This window comes from Equus asinus, chromosome 21 (genome assembly GCF_041296235.1).
Source record: "Equus asinus isolate D_3611 breed Donkey chromosome 21, EquAss-T2T_v2, whole genome shotgun sequence".
Taxonomy (NCBI): Eukaryota; Metazoa; Chordata; class Mammalia; order Perissodactyla; family Equidae; genus Equus; species Equus asinus.
The window spans coordinates 88,154,101-88,176,349 of record NC_091810.1 but is presented as its reverse complement, the minus strand read 5'-3'; the positions used below and the strand labels follow the sequence as shown (position 1 = coordinate 88,176,349).

Sequence of the window (22,249 nt, the reverse complement as noted above, 5' to 3'; positions counted from 1 at the left end):
CTGGGCGCGGACATGGCACTGCTCATCAAACCACGCTGATGCAGCGTCCCACATACCACAACTAGAAGAACCCGCAACGAAGAATATACAACTATGTACCGGGGGCTTTGGGGAGAAAAAGGAAAAAATAAAATCTTTAAAAAAAAAAAAAAGCTAAATTGGGGCTGGCCCTGTGGCATAGTGGTTGGGTTCAGCATGCTCTGCTTGGGTGGCCCAGGTTCATGGGCTTAGATTCCAGGCATGGACCTAACACAACTTGTTGGCCATTCTGTGCCAGTGACCCACATACAAAATAGAGGAAGACTGGCACAAATATTAGCTCAGGGCTAATCTTCCTCAGCCAAAAAAAAAAAGAGGAATATTGGCAACAGATGTTAGCCCAGGGCAAATCTTCCTCAGCAAAAAATAAAATAAAAATAAAATAAAAGCTAAGTTGAAAACTGTATTTTGTATAAAAACAATTCTTGCTGATTTCACTTCCCAAGGATCCTTCTGGATTGTTAATTTATTTTCCCAGGCTCATTGGTACTGGAAAAGGGGCCAAAAAGAGCATAACTCTAGTGACCACCACCATCATCATCTTCATCATCATCTCAAATGTCTATTCTATGTTTTCTGTGTGCTAGCTGCTGTACCAAGAGTTTCATGTTATTTCATTTAGTGCTCATAAGGACAAAAGTGGAGATTCAGAAATATTAAATAACAGAAAGAGTAAATGGATGGTGGAGTGAGAATTTCAACTCAAGTCCAACTGCAAAGTTATAATATATCCCATACTCTAAATTAAAAAAACGCGCACTGTTGCTTATAAAGTTGGTCTCTGTGAATCTGGTTAGTGTTAGTTCCCCGGAACCTGATGGTTTCTAAAATGCTTATAACCACAATACCCAACTATCACCCAGCCCCTGATCCTAATTCGGAAATCAGCTGCTACCTATTGGCACCAATTTTACTTCCCATTTCAGGAAAAATAGGTGCATTTTGAATGACACTGGATAACAATAGGAAGTATGGTGGGAACATATTTAGTTTATTTGGCCTTTTTTTCCAGAATAAAGGGAATAGAGAAGAAAAATATAGGTGAAAAAGGCTAAGATTCAGTTCAATTCTGGCTTTTTTTGGTTTTTTTACATCATTTGGAGGAGAAAGGAATAATCTGAGGAATCAGAAGACTGAAAATAATGCAAAAAAACTCTTTCTCACAAACACACACATACAAACACAGAATTTAAGAAAGATGGGATCAAAACAGCTAACCAAGCACGCACACCTACACCCGACTTACCACATAGAATCCCATGAAATGATAGAGAAGATACCTTTTATAGCAAAAAGTATCCTACAAAACAAGAAAAATTGCCATCAACAAAACAGAAATGTTGGGGAAAGACAATACAGATAAGATGGCATCTCAGAACAAAATGGAAAGAAAGTTCAGTTCAAATCCTACAGAGGAGGGAGCTGAGGCAAAGGAAGGAGCAGTTTAGGAGAGGCTGTGCAAGCTCAAAGTTAACAGATCAAGAACGGAGAAGAGGGCACTGAGGTGCTGGTCAGCAGGAGTAACTGGAGAAAGAGAGCAGCTAGGCCAGTCAACAACTTTCTCCTCCCCAACTGGTTCTAAATTGTAGCCCAGCTAGCTACAAACTTTCAGGAAGAACACCTGTCTCCCACATCTTGAGGATGAGCTGCCAATGCATCCTTGCCTTGAGAGTGCTGTTCCTTACCCGAAGTTGGCAGAGGACGGCTGCAGTTATCATAAAGGCAAAGTGAAGAGAGATTCTAAAATACAAAATTGAACAGATAACGAAACATTATTACACCTTTGGGGAAAAAAAATCACCCTGAGAGACGCAGCATTTTTACCACTAATATTAAAGAAAAAAGAACTAGAGAATAATCAGAAGAAGCCTTTTGAAAAGTATAATTAATATCTTCAGAGAAACATGAGAAGATGTCACATGTACGGAAGTCTAGTTATTTGGGAATTTAAAATTTTGATGACTGAGATAAAAAACTAAATGGATGGTCTAGGTTTCAGAATAGACACAGATGATGAGCAATTATGAACTGGAAGATTAAGCTGAACAATTTTCCCAGAGTGAAGTCAGCGTAACAGGCATTGGGGAAAAAATGGCTTTAGGACATAGATGGATGATCTGGGGCAGCTTACGTTCTCCAACCTCCCCCCACACTTTGCTCATCCTTATTTGAAAAAAATAAAATCATGTACAACAGTAACTGAAACAGATGGGAAATACAAAAAGAGCTGTGGAGTGTAGCAGAGACTGCTGATTGTCCTCAAATATCTTTTTGCCTGTGATATATTTATGAAAACGATGGCATATCAAAATAAGGGGAAAATGATGGACTAATCAGTAACTTATTAACAGATTGCCCCAACTCCTTCTTGGATGCCTTCCTGGAAAGCCAAAAACTACATTTCCCAGATTCACTTATAGCTAGGGTTCTAGATATGATTTAGGTTCCACCAAGTCATGTAAGACTTTGGTTGAAAATTGAATTGCATGAACAGAGAAGCAAGGCATGATCCTCTTTTGGCAGTTCCCAGTCCTTTCAGAGTTAGCAACTGCCTTGACAGATAATTTGGGGAGTTCTTGAATTCTCATGATGAAGTTTGTTTCTCTCAAAGATTCTGTATGTTCTCTATATGGCTTAAGAAACCTCTTTATTCTTATGTTTGTTTGTTTTGGTGAGGACGATTGGCCCTGAGCTAACAATTGGCCCTGAGCTAACATCTATTGCCAATCTTCCTCTTTTTGCTCGAGGAAGATTGTTGCTGATCTAACATCTGGGCCAATCTTCCTCCATTTTGTATGTGGGACTCCTCCACAGCATGGCTTGATGAGCAGTGTGTAGGTCTGCCCAAACACCACCAGGCTGGCCCCAAACCAATTTATTCTTAACTAGCCAAAGGGACTTCAATCCTGACAAATACACTATCCATCTGGGAAACAAACTGTCGTATTGAAAAATGATCAGTAAGGGCCAGCCCCGTGGCTGAGTGGTTAAGTTTGCACACTTAGCTTTAGTGGCCTAGGGTTTCACCGGTTGGGATCCTGGGTGTGGACCTATGCACCACTTGGCAAGCCATGCCGTGGCAGGCGTCCCACATACAAAGTAGAGGAAGATGGGCATAGATGTTAGCACAGGGCCAGTCTTCCTCAGCAAAAAGAGGACGATTGGTGGCAGATGTTAGCTCAGGGCTAATCTTGTTCAAAAAAAAAAAAAAAAGATCAGTAAATGAATGAGAAAATGAACACCAGGAAACTGAAGTACAAAAATCTTAGTAAAAAGTACAGAACACTTGTAACCTTGGGGTTAACCTTCCTAAGCAAGAGTCAAAACTTGGAAGCCATAAAGTAAAAGAAGGATAGATTTGATTTAATAAAAACTAAAATTTCTTTATTGACAAGAGTCAAGTGACAGACTAAGAAAAAAACATTCTCAGAGTATAAATCAGAAAAGGTTTAATATTCATAATATATTAAAATGCTGCTATAAATCAATAAAAAGACTCAACCAAATTAAAACTGACAAAGTACTGAATAGGTAACTTACAGAAAAAGAAATCCAAATGATTAATAAGACATATGACTAGATGCTAGAATTTGCTGCTAAGTAGAGAAATGCAACCAAATATATATAAGTGCCTTACCCCAAACCAATCAAATCAGAATCTCTGGGAGCTCCCAGATACTTTTCAGAAGTTTCCATCCACATAATTTCAATGTGTAGCCAAGGTTAGGAATCACTGCTCTAACAATAAACAGTCACACCGAGACAGAGATTGGACTGGTGGTTACCAGAGGGAAGGTGGGGAGGGAGGAGGGTGAAAGGGGTGATTAAGGACAGGTATGTGGTGATGGATTGTAATTAGTCTTTGGGTGGTGAACATGATGTAATCTACACGGAAATCAAAACATAATGATGTACACCTGAAATTTATATAGTTATAAACCAGTGTTACTGCAATAAAAAATAAATTAAAAAAAAAGAATCACTGCTCTAAAACAGTACTAACTCGAAGTGTGGTCCGTGGACAAGTAGCGTCAGCAGCAACTAGGAGCTTGTTAAAAAAGCGAATTATTAAGTTCTCTTTCAGATCCATTGAATCAGATTCTCTGGGGCTGGGGCTCAGGAATCTGTTTTCATAAGCCTCCTGACGCATGCTTAAGTTTGAAAACTCGGAAACCTCTCTTCTCGTGCTTTATTTACATTACAGAGCTACTAGGAGGCTAACAGCAGATGAAACAGATGAAAGTATTTTGAGCAAAGTAAAAATAATGATTGCCAATGCAAATAATTATTACCATTCAAACAAATGTGATATAATCTTGGGGTCATACTTGGGACCTTAGCTATGCAAATGACAATGATTCATTACTGAGCTAGAACTCTCCTGGACACAAGGGAAATTAGTCTGAATCATCTCCAAATACAGTGGAGTCCTAGTATTATAACACAGGCTTAGCAGATGTGAAACTGTCACATGGATAGGAAGACAAATAGCTTTACTTTTAAGTTTCTTAAACTTTATAAGTTCCTCTATGAGAACTAGATGGTTTTTGTAATGGGTTTTTGCAGTGTCTCTACTAAATGGGTCAAGTGCATCAGCACAATTCGGCTGTACAGGATCATTTATTGTGCTTTATTAAGTTTCAGGTTGTTGACTTGGGGTTATGTTGCTCTGTTAATTGCAGCTTTATCCAGTGAAAACCAACAGACACGCCCCTTTCTACCCATTAATCTGTCTGACAATATTCAATACAGTCAAACTTCTGAAGCAGGGGAATGGCATAATCATATCTGGGTTTTGAAAAGGTTGCTCTGTCTGCTGTGTAGAACTCCAAACAACATTAGCATCACCTAGGGGCAAATTTTTTAAATTTATTTAAAATTCAAACTATTAAATAATAAATTTTAAAATTGTTAAAAATTATTTAAATGCAAATTATTGAGTGTATGTGTACCAAGGAGGTGTACGCTGAAGTCCATTCAGATGTAGAAAAAAACCTGTAAAATTGTTTAGATTTTTTTCTCTCATTTCTTTGAGATTTCTATTTTAGTGTATACTATAATGTGAATTATGTGGTATAATCCTGAGATAATACATAAATGGAGTAAAAAACATCCAATGCATCGTGATGGAACTAGCAGACCTAGGCAGCCAGGAGTTTCGGCATCTGAGAGCAATGTCCATCTTGGTCTCATATGGGTTGTGCTGCCACCTGATGGTCATTTCCCATCCTAGTTTAATCATCAGTGGGGACAATATTATAAACATGCTGTATGAAACTTCCAGGAAGACATTGGTTGGTGCCCCTTTGTTGACTTGATCTGGGACACTGGGCTTAGGAAATACCAAGGTCCCAAGGACACTGGGGACCCACTTCAGCCTCTTCCTGCCTTGCTCTCCCTTCACACTCCACTCCACGAAATGATAAAAGGGCAGAGGTGGTGAGAGGAAGACGGGAACGAATCAACAGTTGTATTATGTCCAAACTTACATTATCATGAGTTATATGTATATTAGAATATAGTACTAAACATATGAGGTTAATAAATATGCACATATTAGGGGACCTATTTTTAAAATTTCAACAATGTTGTTGAGCAATCAAAAAAAGTTGGGAGACTCAGTGACGAGAATAGATTGGAGGGAAAACAAGCTGAAAGGAAGTGTTGTTAACAAGAGAGTGAGTCTTGTAGGCCAAAGGAAGAAAGGGTTCCAAGGAGGCATTAGTCTATGTCGTCAAACGCTGCTGAGATCAAGAAAGGAAAGGACCGATCAACATCTTTTGGATTTAGCCATATGAAAATCATGGGTGACTGTGGTGAAAGGCGTTTAAGAGGGGGTGGGCAGGGCAGAGAGTATAGTGTTTGTAGGTTAGGACCAAGTGGGAGATGAAGAAATAGAATCAGCCTGTATGAAAATCTCAACATTTGGTGGAGGAGAGAAATATATGGGTACCCAGAGGGAGGATGTCTGCTTGGAAGGACATCAATTGCTCATTTATTGATATTCTGCTAAAGAAGTTTGATTTCTCTAAAGATCTACTACCCTCCTTCTATTCAGTCCTGCACCCTCCTGCTAGATTTGAGTGTAGCTTTGACTGTCTCACTCTCTATATAAAATCTTCCAGTGCTTCTCCATTGCTTACTGAGGTCTGTTCGAGCAGCTCAGTCTGACGACTCTAAATGTTCCCTAATACCAGCTAAACTGGACCACTCCTCTCTCTCTCTCGTTATGTTTTTCGTTCACATGGCTGCTTCCAGTTAGAATATAGTCCTTTATCCAATCTTTGTCTCTTCAAATCCTGCTCATCTTTCACATCTCATCTCAGATGTGGTGCCACATTCTCCTTGAGCCCCTTCCTGATCCACCTCCTTTCCAGTGGAGTAGATATGAGCTCTCCCTGCTCTATTTTTCCAGTGTATCCTGTTTATATTTCTCGTATGGCATTCAACAGATTTTTCTTTGCTTTTAATTTTCTGGGTTCTTAATATATCCTTTCTACATCCACAGACTGTATACTCCTTGAGATAACTTTATCTTCCTCATCTTTGTGTCATTGGAGTACCTAACACAACATCTTGCACAAAAATAACTTTTTGAATTAAATTGTAGTCCCAAAGCCCTATTGTTTCTAACATTTGGGGGTTTACACTGCCTTTTAGAATTACAATGCTATTCAGCTATTGCCTCATATATAACATTGTAATTTTTATAATCTTTCCTCATATGATCTAAAACTAATACCTAACAGTTGTTACTTTTTAGTTGATAAACTGTTTTTCATACATGTTGTCTAATTTAAACTTTAAAAAGTATATTTATTTTTTATACATTTTGGGATATCTGAACCATACAGATAGAAATAGTAATATAGCATCCACTCAAATATAACAAATGTTGAGTGTCACGATTAATTCAGATTCTATTAAAAGAAAACCCTCATAGATATGTTGAAACTTCATCATTTCATTCCCTTCTCTCCCTTTCCAGAGGTACCACTCTCCTGGAGTTGATGTACATCCTTCCCAACCATGTTTTTAAACTTTTCTCGTATACGTGTGTATACATAACTCACACAGTCTTATTTTGTGGTATTAAAATGGTATGTAACTGATATAATAATATTATGTATCCCTTTGCAATTTGCTTTTTTCACTCAGCATCGTTTTCAGGATTCATCGTTGTTGGCATGTGTTGTAGACTTCATTCATTTTAACTAAGAAATGGCATTCCACTGTATGACTCTACCACCTCTTATTTAATCTTTATCAAAATCTTGTGAGGTAAATCTTATTAATCCCACTTTATACATGAAAAACTGAAGTAGGAGAGATTAAGTAACTTAACCGAGATAATATCGTTTTTAGCAGATAGAATGAGAACTTGTGCAGGGCCTCTAACTCCTAATCCTATGTTCTTTCCACTACAGCATTCAACTATTTAACAAATCTTTACTGAACACCAACTATGTGCCAGGCACGGTTTTAGGTCCTGGGTATCTAAGCAGTGAATAAAATAGACAAGATCCTGCTCTCATGGAGCTTACATTCCAATTGGAGGAGATAGTCAATTAAACAGCATGTAGTCTATCATTTGGTTCTAAGTGCTACGAAGAAAAATAAAGCAGGATGGAGGGGAAAACAGAGTGTGAGTGTAAGTGTGCTGGTCTATATGAGGCTCTCCGGCGACATTTCAGCAAACATCTCAAGAGGGATGATGAGAGATGGATGTTCAAGGTCAAGGCAGAGGGTACAGCAAATGCCAAATCCCTGAGGCAGGTGCGTATGCAGCTGTCATTCCATCTGTAATTTTTTTAGATACTGTTTTAGCATTTATCCTCACGTGCCAAAGAACAAATATAAGCACACTTGCATGGCTTTCCCTGATTAAATACACACTGTTGACAGGTTAACAGTCACTTTGGATGGCCATCTTTCGAATAAGCAAACTGGGCTGAGCTAGAAAAGGTCTACAGCCAGAATCCATTGATTTACTTTAAAAATTAAAGCATCGGTGGTAGACGCCCGTAACGGGGACAGACACTGACCTGCTGCTGATTTGATGAGACACATATAAACACAATTCAATCCCTCTTTTAAATATTGTAGGTTAGGAGAATCCTCAAGGAAACCGAAAAGAAACTTCAAGTTGAAAAAGCCTACTGAAACAGAAAGGACCGGTAGTAGCCTGCTTCTCGCACCGGCCCTCTCAGAAGGGATGCCAGGAGAGCGGCAGGAAAATGCGGCAGCTAACCCCTCAAACCCAAAGCCTCGGCGAACCCAGCCCGCCTGGCGCGCACCGCTACGCTGCGCCGGAACCCGCCCAGAGAAACTTGACCCGAGCGCGCCCCGCCGGCTTGCCCCGCCCCTTTCGGCCTCCCGGCCTCCCCCGGGTCCTACGCGGAAAAGAAGTAGGTCCTGGAGAGCGGGGCCGGCGGCGGCTTCCGGGAGGAGTCTTGGGCCCCGCCAGATCCCGTCGTGCGCCGCGCCTGCCCACCAGAGTGGCTGTGGAGACGGCAGGAGCCCGCGTCTGCGTCGTGAACGAGTGCAGCGCGGCCTCAGCATGGGCGAGCATGGCCTGGAGCTGGCGTCCATGATCCCCGCCCTGCGGGAGCTGGGCAGGTAGGGCCGGGCCCGGCCGTCCTGGATCCCACGTCCTCCTCCGCCGGCCCGGCCGGCGTCTCACGTGCTCTCCCTCCCCTGCCGCGCGCGTCCGGGCTCCACTCCCCTCGGCTTCCGCCCTTGGGGAGATGCTCCGCGGCTGACCTGAGCGCCTCCCTCTCAGAGAGGCCGTTAAAACGACGCGGGGCGTCTCCCAAGACCTGCGCTTTACCTCCGTGGCGCCGGGGCGCTCGACCCCTGCCTAGGGCCCCTCTCGGCAGCTGGAGCGAAGGGTCCCTTCGGGTCACCTGGTCACTTTCCTACACTCAGTCGCTTCTCAGAAAACTTCTTCCCTTAGATGAGGGACTTGACCCAGGGACATTCCCCGGTTTCCAGTCTTTAGGATCGCTCGTGGAGGACTTGGGTTTTTAACTTTATGTTTTGACCCAAAACTGCCTTTAGAGGAAAAACCACTGGTTCCGATTTTGTGTAAGGAAGGCAAATTGCTAGAAAAGGCAGTTTTTTTCTACGTAGTGAAACCACAGGCCATTCTGAAGATGGGACCCCTTCCGTATTGATCATCCAGTCCCTGATCCGTTATTTTAGTCAGATGCCAGGGTTCGGCCGCAACGTCCACAAAATAGAAATGTGCATAGAATGTTGCCGAAATTTGAAGATAGTTTAGTGTTGTTTCGCTTGCAAAAGCTTGTCTTCTGTAAATCCAGGAGTAAAATCCTCTAAACCAGTATCCTAGCGGAAGAGGGGAGGCACGTTGATGGCCACCGTCGCCTCTAGCACGCTCGCAGCCGCCGTCAGCCAGGCCTCACGACTGGGAGGCAGGGTTTTGGCTTGCTTGCTTGTTTTGTTTTTTTTTTTCAGTCGTAACCCACTGTGAGCAAGAAATAAGTGGGCTTATACCACTACTGCAGTTGCACTATCCTTTGGAATCGTTGCTTTCCAATTTCTTAAACTTTGAAAACGTAGCACATAAAGTCAAAACGACGTTAAGCCCATGGGATGTTTGATTCCCTTTTTTTTTTGCGTGCGGTTGTGTCCATCTCCACTTCTTGGCCATAGAAGGACGTTTAGGCTTCCTCAGTTACGTAAATAAGAGGCTGCATGAAAGGACCACGCTTGTCTTCATTGAATCATCCTGTGTGTGTGTGAATTTTTCTTGGCGTGAATGTTGTGAGCATACTTTGTGTTGACATTTAGTAAAGTAGCACCTGCCTTTCTAAAAGAAGATGAGTACAAGTGCTCGTTTTAGTTGATGTACAGATTCTATCTTTCAAGCTCAGTGTGAAGCTCAGTATGTTTTCCGACTTTGCCTTATTGTGGAGTACTTCTCTTTCCTATTCTCTCTTCCTCTATAAGACTTGTTAATAAAAATAGTAGTATCTTGAATTTATTTATGGTCTCTTTCATAACAGAGCTTGTGCTACCTTTCATTTCATTCATTTGTAGCCATTCTAAGAGAAAAAAATAGAAAAACTGACCAATAGAGAAATGTCTAATAATAGTTTTTAATTGTCATGACTTTTTCATTGCAACTGCTTCATTCAAGCTTCTTCAGTATCGCAGTAGCTCCATGATATAGAATGAAGCAAATGTTATCACTATTTATTAAGAAACTGAGTCACGTTGGGGCCGGCCCATGGCCGAGTGGTTAAGTGCAGGCGCTCCGCTTTGGCCCAGGGTTTTGCCGGTTCTATCCTGGGCTCGGACATGGCACGACTCATCAAGCCACGCTGAGGCAGCGTCCCACATGCCACAACTAGAAGGACCTGCAACTAGAATATACAACTATGTACTGTGGGGCTTTGAGGAGAAAAAGGAAAAATAAAATCTTGAAAAAAAGAGAAACTGAGTTGCAGAAATTGAGGGAAAGTCAAAGAGATAACAGTTGTCAGAGCTAGGTTTTAGATTCATACCATCCAGTCCTTTCTCCCCAATTTTGTTCCTTAATTGACTACGACAATGAGATTTCTAGAAAAAGTGAAATGTCGCTGTTCTAATGTGTGGACTCTCCTTCCTCAGTCTCTCAGGGATAAATTTTGCTCCTCTCTTTTTTTGCTGTTAGCACTCTTTTCTCTGCGTAGTCTTTCTGGATGATCTCATTTACTCTCCTGCCTTCAGCTACCATCTGCTGTTTGATGATTCCAAATGTGTTTCTCCAAACCATATCTGTCTCCTGTAGAAGTATATACACAACTATATACAGGCAATTTTACCTGATTTTCTATATGCAGTTAAGACTCAACATGTCCAATACAAATTCTGCACATATCCAAACCTCCCCAAGCTTTTTTTTTTTTTTTAATTCCTCTCATTCACTGAGGTAGGGATGTCGCAGTAAATGAATACCATGTTCACTCGTTTTTCCAAACCAGAAATCTGGGAATTATTTTTGAGTCTCTAAGTGTTTTGTCTTCTTTTCATCTTCACTCTCTGCCTAAGTAACTTTAGTCTCCGTGCTTTAAATATTATCTGTATGCTGATCACTCCCAAATTTATATCTCTAGCCCAGAGAAATATATTAGGTTGCTTACTCAACATCTACTCCTGGAAATGAAAATTAACGTATCCAACGCGGGACTCCTGATTTACTGTCCTTAAACCTGTTACTTCCCCAGGTTATTGTGAATGTACCAGCCAAATGCCTAGGAGTTGTCCTTGATTCTTTGTCTTATCCCTTAATAATCCATCAGCAAGTCCTGTTAACCCAAAATACACTTCCCACCATCTCCACTGCTATCACCATAATTTCTAATCTGGACTGTTATAATAACCTCTCAGCTGTTCTCTCCATTTCCATTTTTACCCTCTTACAGTGGATTTCCCACTCAGCAACCAAAGTGATTTTTGCAAGCATAAATTACATAACATTCCTCCCCTGCTCAAAACCTTCCTTTGGCTTTTCAGCACACTTAGAATAAAATCCACACTCCTTACCAAAGTCTCTAAGGTCCTGCGTAATCTGGCCTTTGCCTGCCTCTGACCTCATGGCCTTATATCCCTCCCTTGCTCACTCTGCTCCAATGGCATTGGCCTTATTTTTCGTATACACCAAGGTCATTCAGTCCTTTGCACTTACTGTTTCTTCTCTCTGAACACTGCCTAGTTCCATTCAGATGTCATTTCAGAGAAGCCTTCTCGGACCTTCCTGTTTAAAATTACTTTGTAATCACAAGATATTTTCAGATAGTAATATTGCTATTAAAGTATTAAATGGGACAATGGGAGGGAGATGTGGGACTGGGGAGCAGCAACATTAGCTACTAGAGGAGATTTGGATGGTGAGAAGAAGCTGGCCATGTGGACCTGGGAGGAGAAGTGTCTGAGATGGAATAGGAAGTACAAGGTCCCTAGATGGGAATGAGGCTAACTTTTAAAGAAGAGGAAGAAGCCTGGAACATAGGAAACAAAGAGAGGAGTGGTATTAGTTAAGGATGGAGGAGTAGGCAGGAACCAGATCCTTTAGCACCTTACAGGTCAGAATAGGGAGTTAGATTTTAAGTGTAATGGGAAGTCATTGAAATGTTTTAAACAGGGAAATAACATGATTGAATTCATGTTTTAAAAACATGTTTAACCTTCACTCCCTTACTTAGAACCCTTCAGTGTCTCATTGCCTTCAGTACAAAATCCAAACTCATTAGTTGGTCCTTTGAGCTTTCACCTCATCTTCCCTCTTCAGCTTCATCTCCAGTTACTGCTTCCCTCTTCTTTAGCCGTGTAGAAGCTCTTACAGTTTCTAGAGCAGCCTGTGTTCTTGTTCCTGAGCCGTTGCACATGCTGGTTCCTCTGCTTGGAATAACCTCTTCCTTTCCCTTCTTTTACCTGGAGGGATTCAGCTTTGTATCACATTCTCCAGGGAGCCTTGACTGATAGACCCTGCTCAGGGCTGAGTGTCCCTCTTGTGTTCTATCTTGGCTTTATTAATACTTAATCATAGTATGTTAAAATTATGTTTACTTTTGTGTCCTTTAATCTACAAATTCTTTTAGGGCAGATGCATGGTATTTTGGTTATTCTGGTATTTGATGCTTGTCCCACAGGAGGTGCGTGAGTGTTCGCTAAATGTATCCAAGCTTCATGTGATACTTAAATTTCCACTCCAGGGGCCAACCCAGTGGCATAGCAGTTAAGTTCGTGTGCTCTGCTTCAGTGGCTCGGGGTTCATGGATTTGGATCCCAGGTGCGACCTACGCACACCTTAGCAAGCCGCGCTGTGGCAGGCATCCCACATATAAAGTAGAGGAGGCTGGGCATGGATGTTAGCTCAGGGCCAATATTCCTCAGCAAAAAGAGGAGGATTGGTGGTGGATGTTAGCAGAGGGCTAATCTTCCTCAAAAAAAAAAAAAAAAAGAACGAAAGAAAATTTTTTTAAATTTCCACTCTAATGTTACAGTATACTTTTGAAAAAGTATACCTTCTTAGTTCAGTTCCAAGGTAGAGGTTCAAAATAAGAAATACTCTCCCATGAGTTTCTTTATTCTGATAGTACATCTAATGAATGATAATCAATTGACCTTTTTAAAAAACTGATTCTTAAAAATTAAACAACACATGAATGCATTATTTTATACAGAATTTTATAGGAAACTGACCACTACCCACAATCCTAGTTCCTCTCCCCCCACACCTCCTCATTCACATTTTTAAGTGACACGTCAAATTACACTTGGTTTATGACAAATCTCCTGACTTTGTCTAAAACAATTTATGTTACCTTGTAGTTTAAGACTTTAAAACTTTTTGTTGTATTTAAATCTGTGATGGCCTATAATATGATAGCTATTAGCCATATGTGTCCAGGGAGCATTTCACACGTAGCTAATCTAAATTGAGATGTGCTGTAAATGTAAGATACACGCTGGATTTCAAAGACTGTACCAAAAAACTTGAATGATCTCATTAATAATTTTTGTATTGATTACATGTTCAAATAATATTTTGGATATATTATTATTGTTAAAATTGACTTTCTTTTTACATTCTTTTCCTTTTTTTTTTTTTTTTTGAGGAAGATTAGCCCTGAGCTAACTACTGCCAATCCTCCTCTTTTTGCTGAGGAAGACTGGCCCTGAGCTAACATCCATGCCCATCCTCCTCTACTTTATACATGGGACGCCTGCCACAGCATGGCTTTTGCCAAGCAGTGCCATGTCCACACCCGGGATCTGAACCGGCGAACCCTGGGCCGCTGAGAAGCAGAATGTGCGAACTTAATCGCTGCGCCACCAGGCCGGCCCCTCTTTTTACATTCTTAATGTGACTACTACAAAATTTTAAGTTACACACGTGGCTTGCATTATATTTCTTTTGACTGGTGCTGGTTTAAATAATAAGATAAATAGCACCAAGTTTTTTGCTTTTACATACAAATATTACTTATTCTTTGATTCTGTATACCTACAGCTTATGTTACTTGTAAATATTTGTTAATTTCAGTAACATAGTTTTTCTGTCAAGCGAGACACATTCTAGGTAGTATAGGGGATGCAAAGAGAAGTAAAACACTTTCTCTCCTATAGGAGTTTATGGTTTACTGGTGCTGCAGTGGATATGTAGAGAAATAAAATATAGTGTCTCACCTCTAGGAGTTTATGATTTAGTGGTAGAGAATAAGTAAATACTCCACAGATCCAGAAGGTTATGCATTCAGGATTAAGGAGCCAGAAGATTCAGGAAGATTCTTATGAACCATTCATTCATTCAACAAAAGTTTTGTTTTAATTTCTGTGTACCAGGACCAATTCTGTCATGGCACTTATTAGCTGTAAATGCCATGGATCCTGTATGTAATCAATTAGGATTGGACTTTGTGATTGAATAATCAAGAAAACAGTCTTCTCATTTTTTCTTTTAGCATTGTTTAAGTGGGAAAATATATATACATTTTACAGTGCTATATAGATTTATGTTACTTACATGAAATATATAATTTCATTCTTTTTAAATAATCAGCTTACCTACTACATCCTCAGCTGTTTTGTCAATAGAAGTGATGGACTGAGCTAATTATTTATACACAGCCTTCCATGAATCCTCTAGGCAGAGTTAATTATTTCCTGCTTTGGGTGTATATGACACTTGCTTAAAATTATTTTTTAATCCTCCCCTCTCCTCAGCAACTGACCTGAGTTCCTTGAGTTCCTTGAAGCGGGAGATCTTATCTTGTTTTATTTGCCTTTTGAATTTATTAAATTATTAGCATCTGTATTCATCTTTTCCTCTTATATTAATGAATGATACTTCTCCTATCCAAGGATTATCTCTTCACTTGTACATGGTCCCAGGAAGGAAAGCCAAGTTTCAAGTATCAATTGCTCAAGTCTCTCCATCTTAAAGGAAAAAAAAAAACCAAACCCTGTTGACCACATATATTCCTTTACTTACCACTAATCCCACTTCCTCTCTTCATTTCATAGTCAAGCTTCAGAAAGAGCATGCATTCTTAATATTCACATTTCGTTTGCTTTTCAGGCCCTTGCAATCTGGTTTCTGCCTTCACCTATACACTACATCTTAAAATGCATAGGACTTAAAAAAAATTAACTCAAAATGGATCAAAGACCTAAATGTAAGAGCTAAAACTATACACTCATAGAAGAGAATGTAGGGGAAAAGTGTCATGATATTGGATTTGGCAGTAACACCCAAAGCATGACAACAAATGAAAAAATAGATAAATTAGACTTCATCAAAATTAAGAGCTTTTTTTTTAAGTATGCTTTTTTTGGTGAGCAAGATTGGCCCTGAGCTAACATGTGTTGCCAGTCTTCCTCTTTTTTTTTTTTCCCTCTCCAAAGCCCCAGTACATATTTGTATATCCTGGTTGTAGATCATTCTAGTTCTTCTCTGGGGTGCTCCCACAGGATGGCTTGATGAGTAGTATGTACGTCTGCACCCAGGATCTGAACCCACGTTCACCAGGCTGCTGAAGCAGAGCGCGTGAACTTAACACTCAGCTATGGGGCCAGCCCCCAAATTAAGAGCTTTTGCACATCAAAGGACATTGTCAACAGACTGAAAAGACAACCTGTGGAATGAGAGAAAATGTTTGCAAATCATATATCTGATAAGGAGTTAATATCCAGACTATAATAAGAACTACAACTCAATAACAACAAAAAACAACTTGATTTATAAACAAGGAAAGGACTTGAATAGACATTTCTCCAAAGAAGGAAGACAAATGGCCGAAAAACACATGAAAAGATGTTCAACATCACTAGTCACTAGGGAAATACAAATCAAACCCACAGTGAGATACCACTGCACACCCATTTGGATGGCTGCTATTAAAAAAACAACAACAACAGAAAATAACTAGTGTTGATGAGAAGGAGAAATCGGAACCTTTGTATGTTGCTGGGGGGGATGTAAAATGGTACAGCCGTTGGGGAAAACCTATGGGAGTTCCTCAGACAATTAAACAATTACCATATGATCCAGCAATTCCACTTTTAGGTGTACACCCAAAATAATTGAAAGAGACTGGAACAGTTATCTGTATACCAATGTTCATAGGAGCATTATTCACAATAACCAAAAGGTGAAAGCAACCCAAGTGTCTTGGAGGGATGAATGGATAAACAAAATGTGCTATATACATACAGTGAAATATTATTCAGCCTTAAAAAGAAAGGAGACTCTGACATGCTACAACATGGACGCATTGTGAAGACGTTGTGCTAAGTGAAATAAGTCAGTCACAAAGGACAAATATAAGATTCAACTTATATGACATAAGTAGTCAGATTCATAGAGACATAGAATGGTGGTTGCCAGGGGTTGGGGAGAAGGGGAAATGAGGAATTACTGTTGAATGAGTACAGTTTCAGTTTGGAAAGATGAAAAAGTTCTGGAGATGCATGGTGGTGATGGTATAGAATAACATAAATGTACTTAATGCAACAGAACTATACACTTAAAAATAGTTAAAATGGTAAATTTTATGTTGTCTGTTTCAACACAATAAAAAATATATCCAAAGGACATTTTAACAAACTACTTTTATTTGATCCTGTTGACAGTCTCCCATGGTTTTTCTTTCTGTTCCTCTGGGCCTCTTTGCTTTTCTCCTTAATGGCTCCTCTAACCTTAACTTAGGTTCTCTCCTTGGCTTTCTTATTACTTATTACATTTGCATTCATATCCAAGGCTTCCAGTACTACTAGCTCTAGTAGTGGTACATTATATAATCTGTATGAGCATCAGTGTCCTCATATGCAAATTAAGGATAAATATCCCTATTGCTTGTGCAATATGAAATAATACAATGTGTTCAGCCTTGTTTGATAGGTATTATTATATAATGATAACTTTATATCTCTAGGCTAAATATTTCTTGAGGTCTAGAACTGTAATTCCAACAATCCTTTTGACATCCTACTTGTTCCCTTGAGACTTTAAACTCAGTATTTCTAAAACTGGTTTTGTTTTTTCCCCAGTCCTGTGCTTCCTCCTGTGTTAAGTGGTTTGGTGAATGGCTCACAATCCGCCCTGGGTAGAGTGCTAGGTTGGCTTATCAGTCTCCTCTACTGAACTGTGTCTTTCACCTTCCCAACAGTAGCTTCTGATGTGTTGTGTGGCACATTATAGGTGCTCAATAAATCCTTGTTGGTTACATGAATGACTACGATTCCTCATCCTGAGTAGTGGAACACAGACTTTCTACTATGATCTTCTGTTCTATTCCCTGGTGGTTTACACCAAATTATGGAGCTCAAATTGAATTCATTCAGGATTCTAAGACATCGTTTCTGTGCTTAATTATTATGTCTCCTCTTAATACTACTTTTTCGTGATTGGTCCTAAAACTCAATATGTGTATTTTTCCCTAACATTTTATTGTGGAAAATTTCAAAGACACACAAAAAAAGGAAATGGTTTATTGATTTCCCATTTTACCCAACAGTGATCAATTCATGGCCCTCATCCTCAACTCAGCTTACTTTCAAGCAAATTCCAGATATCATTTCATCCATAAATATACGTATTTATCTCTAAAGGATAAAGAGTTTTTAAACATCACAATACCATTATCACACCAAAAAATTATTTTTTATTTTTTATTATTTTGCTGAGGATGACTTACCCTGAGCTAACATCTATTGCCAGTCTTTCTCTTTTTGCTGAGGAGAATTTGCCCTCAGCTAACATCTGTTGCCAGTTTTCCTCTTTTTTTGTATCTGAGCCACCATGACAGCATGGCCACTGGCAGATGTGTGGGGTAGGTCCATGCCTGGGAACTGAACCAGAGCTGCTGAGGCAGAGTGCACCAAACTTAACTACTAGGCCACTGGGGCTGGCCCAAAAAATAACTTCCTAATGAGATCAAATATGTAGTCTGTGTTAGAATTTTCCCAATTGTCAAATACAGTTTCCTAATGGTTTTTATTTTTGGATCAGAATCAAGTGTAGGATCATACATTGTAATTGGTTGATATGGCTCTTAAATCTTCATTATGAGTTTTTCCTCTTCTCTTTTTTCCCTGGGAATTTATTTGTTGAAGAAACTATCTTTTGTAGGTTTTCTAAAAGTGTCGATCAGCACTGCTCAATAGAAATATAATGCAAGCCACATATATAATTGAAAATTTTCTAGTAACAACATTACAAAAAGGAAAAGTGAAATTAATTTTCAATAATATATTTTATTTAACTCAGTATATCCAGATATTACCATTTCAACATGTAATTAATATAAAATTATTAATAAGATACATTTTTTGGTACCAAATAGTGAAAATCCAAAGTGTATTTTATACTTATAGCACACCTCAATTTGGACTAACTACACTTCAAGTGCTCAGTAGCTACATGTGACAATGGCTACTATATTGAGCAGAGCAGGTCTAGATTTTGCAGATGTTATGCCTGTGGTGTCATTTAGCATGTTCATTTTTCTTTGTAAGTCAGTAACGTGTTTAGATTGTCCTTTCATGTTTTTTTTTTTCTTCTCACCAAAGCCCCCAGTACATAGTTGTATATTCTAGTTGTGAGTGCCTCTGGTTGTGCAAGTCCTTTCATTTTTAAACAGAAGAATGATATCAGTGTCAATATTAAAACTGAATGTATTTAATAAATTCAACTTAAGAGAAGTTTTTTATAAATAGAATTGTAAGTCCCTTTGAGGGTTAAAAACTTTTCATTTGTATTTCAGTGCCAGTCCAGAGGAATATAATACGGTTGTACAGAAGCCAAGACAAATTCTATGTCAGTTCATTGATCGAATACTTACAGATGTAAATGTTGGTAAGAAACAATTATTTCTTATGTAAACTTGATAACTTAAATTGTTTTCTTTTCCATATATACAACATTATACTAGAATTTTTCTCCATGTAGTTTTAGATATAAAGTTAGTGTTTATGATAGTTACTATTTTCAAGCAAGTTATTTACAGTATTGTTACATAATGTGATTTAGGCTTTTAAGGTAATTCTGTTTTCCTGTTTATCTAGATTTTTCTGCTGCTTGCTATGAGTTCTTCTTTGTATACAATTATAAATAAAAAATACTTTCGCCAGTTCTAATGATCTGGACCCTATTTTAGCTAGATTTTGTGCCAATGATTGAGAAATAGCAAATCCCATAACAACTCTTTAAATAAGAGTTGGTGACTTTGTCTGTGGGAGGTATTAAGATTCTGTTAGTTGTTGAATCAACTGTTTCCTCTTTGTGGCAATCTAAATGACAAATATTACTTACTTGACAAGATGGTATCACATTTGTCATATCCATTAATATTACATGGAGGGGTAATGTACAGTGGCATTTGACTCATGGTTTATAAGTTTAATTCCAAATTTGGCATAGATTTTATGACTTGTAGTAGTTGTTTAGCCTTTCTTTTTTCAATCAGTAAAATTAGGAGTTGCTGAAAAATAACAAAGGACTACTGAATACTTGCAAGATGTTTTCACGTTGTACTCCCTCTGTTTAGACTGCTTGTCCTTCCTGTCTCTGCTTGACCAACCTTCTCAGCATCTTCCCAGACACTTGTTTCCTCTTCTGTGGATTAGTGCAGTTAACATATTATATTAGAGTTATTAGTTTATATGTCTGACTCCCTCATCTGTTTGTGAAGGGTTTTTTTGAGGAAGATTAGCCCTGAGCTAACATCTGTGCCCATCTTCCTCTGCCTTATACATAGGACACCTGTCACAGCATGGCTTGCCAAGCAGTGGGTAGGTCCGCACCCGGGATCTGAACTGATGAACCCTGGACTGCCGAAGCACAATGTGCGAACTTAACCACTGGGCCAGCCCCTGTGAGGGTTTTTTTTAATCCTCAGATTTTAGTAGTGCCAGGCATATGTAGGCCTACAGTACATGTTTGGTGAATGGATGTATAATAGGTGAGTGCACATGATTATTAATCATTTAAAATTAAAAAGATAGGGTTGTAGTGTTTAGCCCCATCAGTTTATCATGAGCACTGTGCTGAACATAATTCTGGTCATCAAAGTCTTGTTTCTCAACAAAAGGACTGCCATTTAATTTGTCATGACTCTTTAAAATGAATCTTTTATTGTTTTAGTTGCTCTAGAACTTGTAAAGAAAACTGACTCTCAGCCAACCTCTGTGATGTTACTTGATTTCATCCGGCATATCATGAAGTCCTCCCCACTTATGTTTGTAAATGTGAATGGAAGCCATGGACAAAATGAGGCCAAGGGCAGTTGTATTGGTAAGTCCTGCTATTTGTGCATTCATTTGTATCTGTTTTATGAAATCTACCCTCTTCTGAAATATAACATGTACATTATTACACATATTTTGGTCAAATTTGCTGTAAATTATGGGAGCAAAATGGTAATGGTTTGTTTTATTTCATGCATTCTTATTTTCTTTTGTAGATCTGTGTACCCAGAATGGAATAGAAGTAATCAAATTTGTTATTTTACCATTGAGCACTTTAGCAGTTTTCTTTTTTCTATTTCTTTTCTTTTCTTTTGTTTTGAGGAAGATTAGCCCCGAGCTAACATCTGCTGCCAATCTTCCTCTTTTTTGCTGAGAAAGACTGGCCCTAAGCTATCATCTGTGCCCATCTTCCTCTACTTTATATGTGGGACACCTGCCACAGCATGGCTTGCCAGGTGGTGTGTAGGTCTGCACCCAGGATCCAAACTGGCGAACCCCGACCCACCAAAGCAGGACATGCAAACTTGACTGCTGTCCAACCAAGCTGGCCCCCAAATCTTTTTTTCTATTTTCGGTAATCACTTTCTTCTAGATCAGGCATTAGCAAACTATGGCTTGCTGCCTGTTTTTGTAATCGAAGTTTTATTGGAACACAGCCATGCTCCTTCATTTACCTATTGTCTGTAACTGCTGCAAAGGCAATGTTAAGTGGTTGACATGGGGGCCATATGGCCCTCAAGCCTAAAATGTTTCCTGTCTGGCCCTTTCAGAACAGGTTTGCTGACTCCTGTTCTAGATGTTGAAGCTTTTTCTAGGCTTTATCGTTACTATTTCCAATACTTTTGTCCCTTTATTGGCTTCCTCATAAGGATATGTAAAGCAGACATCCCTTTTTTTTTTTTGTGCAATGCATAGAGTCTTTAAAAATTTTTGCCTTCATTTCAAGACTCGACTTTAGTAGCATGTCCTCTAAAAAGTCTTTTCTGACCACTACTGCTGACTGCCAGCCCTAGGACTGGCTTACTTGTTCCTTCTTTATGCTGTGTTAGTACAGAGTGTTCTGCATTTCTTCTATCATAGTGGTTATTAAACTATATTGTAAATACCTGTTTGTCTGTATTCTTTGCTATACTGTTTTTTAAACAACAGGTCATGACCCATAGTGGGTTATGAAGACTAAATATAATAGACTAGAAAATATCATAATCATAGTATATTACATGTAATAAGAGTAAGTACTGTTGGGCTGGCCTGGTGGCACAGTGGTTAAGTTCGCGTACTCCATTTTGGTGGCTCAGGGTTCATATCCAGCGTGTGGACCTACATACCGCTCATCAAGCCATGCTGTGGTGGCATCCCACAAACAAAATAGAGGAAGAATGGCACAGATGTTAGCTCAGGGCCAATCTTCCTCACCAAAAACAAACAAAAAAAAGAATAAGTACTATTTTGTGAAACTTGTTTTATATATTTAAATAAAATAAATATACATATGTATACTGGGTCCTGATATAAAATGTATCTCTTAGTTGCAGTTAAAAAGTTCGAGAAATTTATTATAATTTATTATAGGATTCATGAAGACAGGACTATGACTGATTTGTTCTTGTGCACCTGAGGCAGAGTCATCACTCAATAAATATTTGTTGAAGGGGAGTTAATAACTAGCATTTACTGAGCAGTTATTTAACTTTGGGCACTATGCTGAGAATTTTACATATATTATCTTACTTCATCCTCATGGTAACCCATAAAGTAGATGTCATTATTCCCCTTTCATAGATGAAGTTACAGAGGTTCAGAGAAATGAAAAGTTCACACATCTAATAAGTGGAAAGCTAGGACCTTGTCTCTCTGTCTCCAGAATTGGTATTATAAATTACTATAATGTTTCCTTTGTACAGGGAATGTTTTAGACTATTTGCTAGTGAAATTTATACTTTCAAAATAAATT

General features: G+C 39.0%; 1 protein-coding gene across 2 annotated transcripts in view; it reads left to right on the top strand.

The window, feature by feature from the left end:
* The first annotated feature begins 8,239 nt into the window (after positions 1-8,239).
* Positions 8,240-22,249, top strand: part of ATR (ATR serine/threonine kinase) — a 108,694-nt gene continuing 94,684 nt past the window's right edge. For both annotated transcript variants that reach the window (XR_011496619.1, XM_070493461.1), the window contains exons 1-3: positions 8,240-8,658; positions 18,813-18,904; positions 20,192-20,341. Coding sequence is in view for 1 of the 2 variants with exons in the window: in XM_070493461.1 (XP_070349562.1) it covers positions 8,255-8,658; positions 18,813-18,904; positions 20,192-20,341 (646 nt within the window). In the remaining variant the exon portion in view is untranslated. The remainder of the gene's footprint in view (positions 8,659-18,812; positions 18,905-20,191; positions 20,342-22,249) is intronic.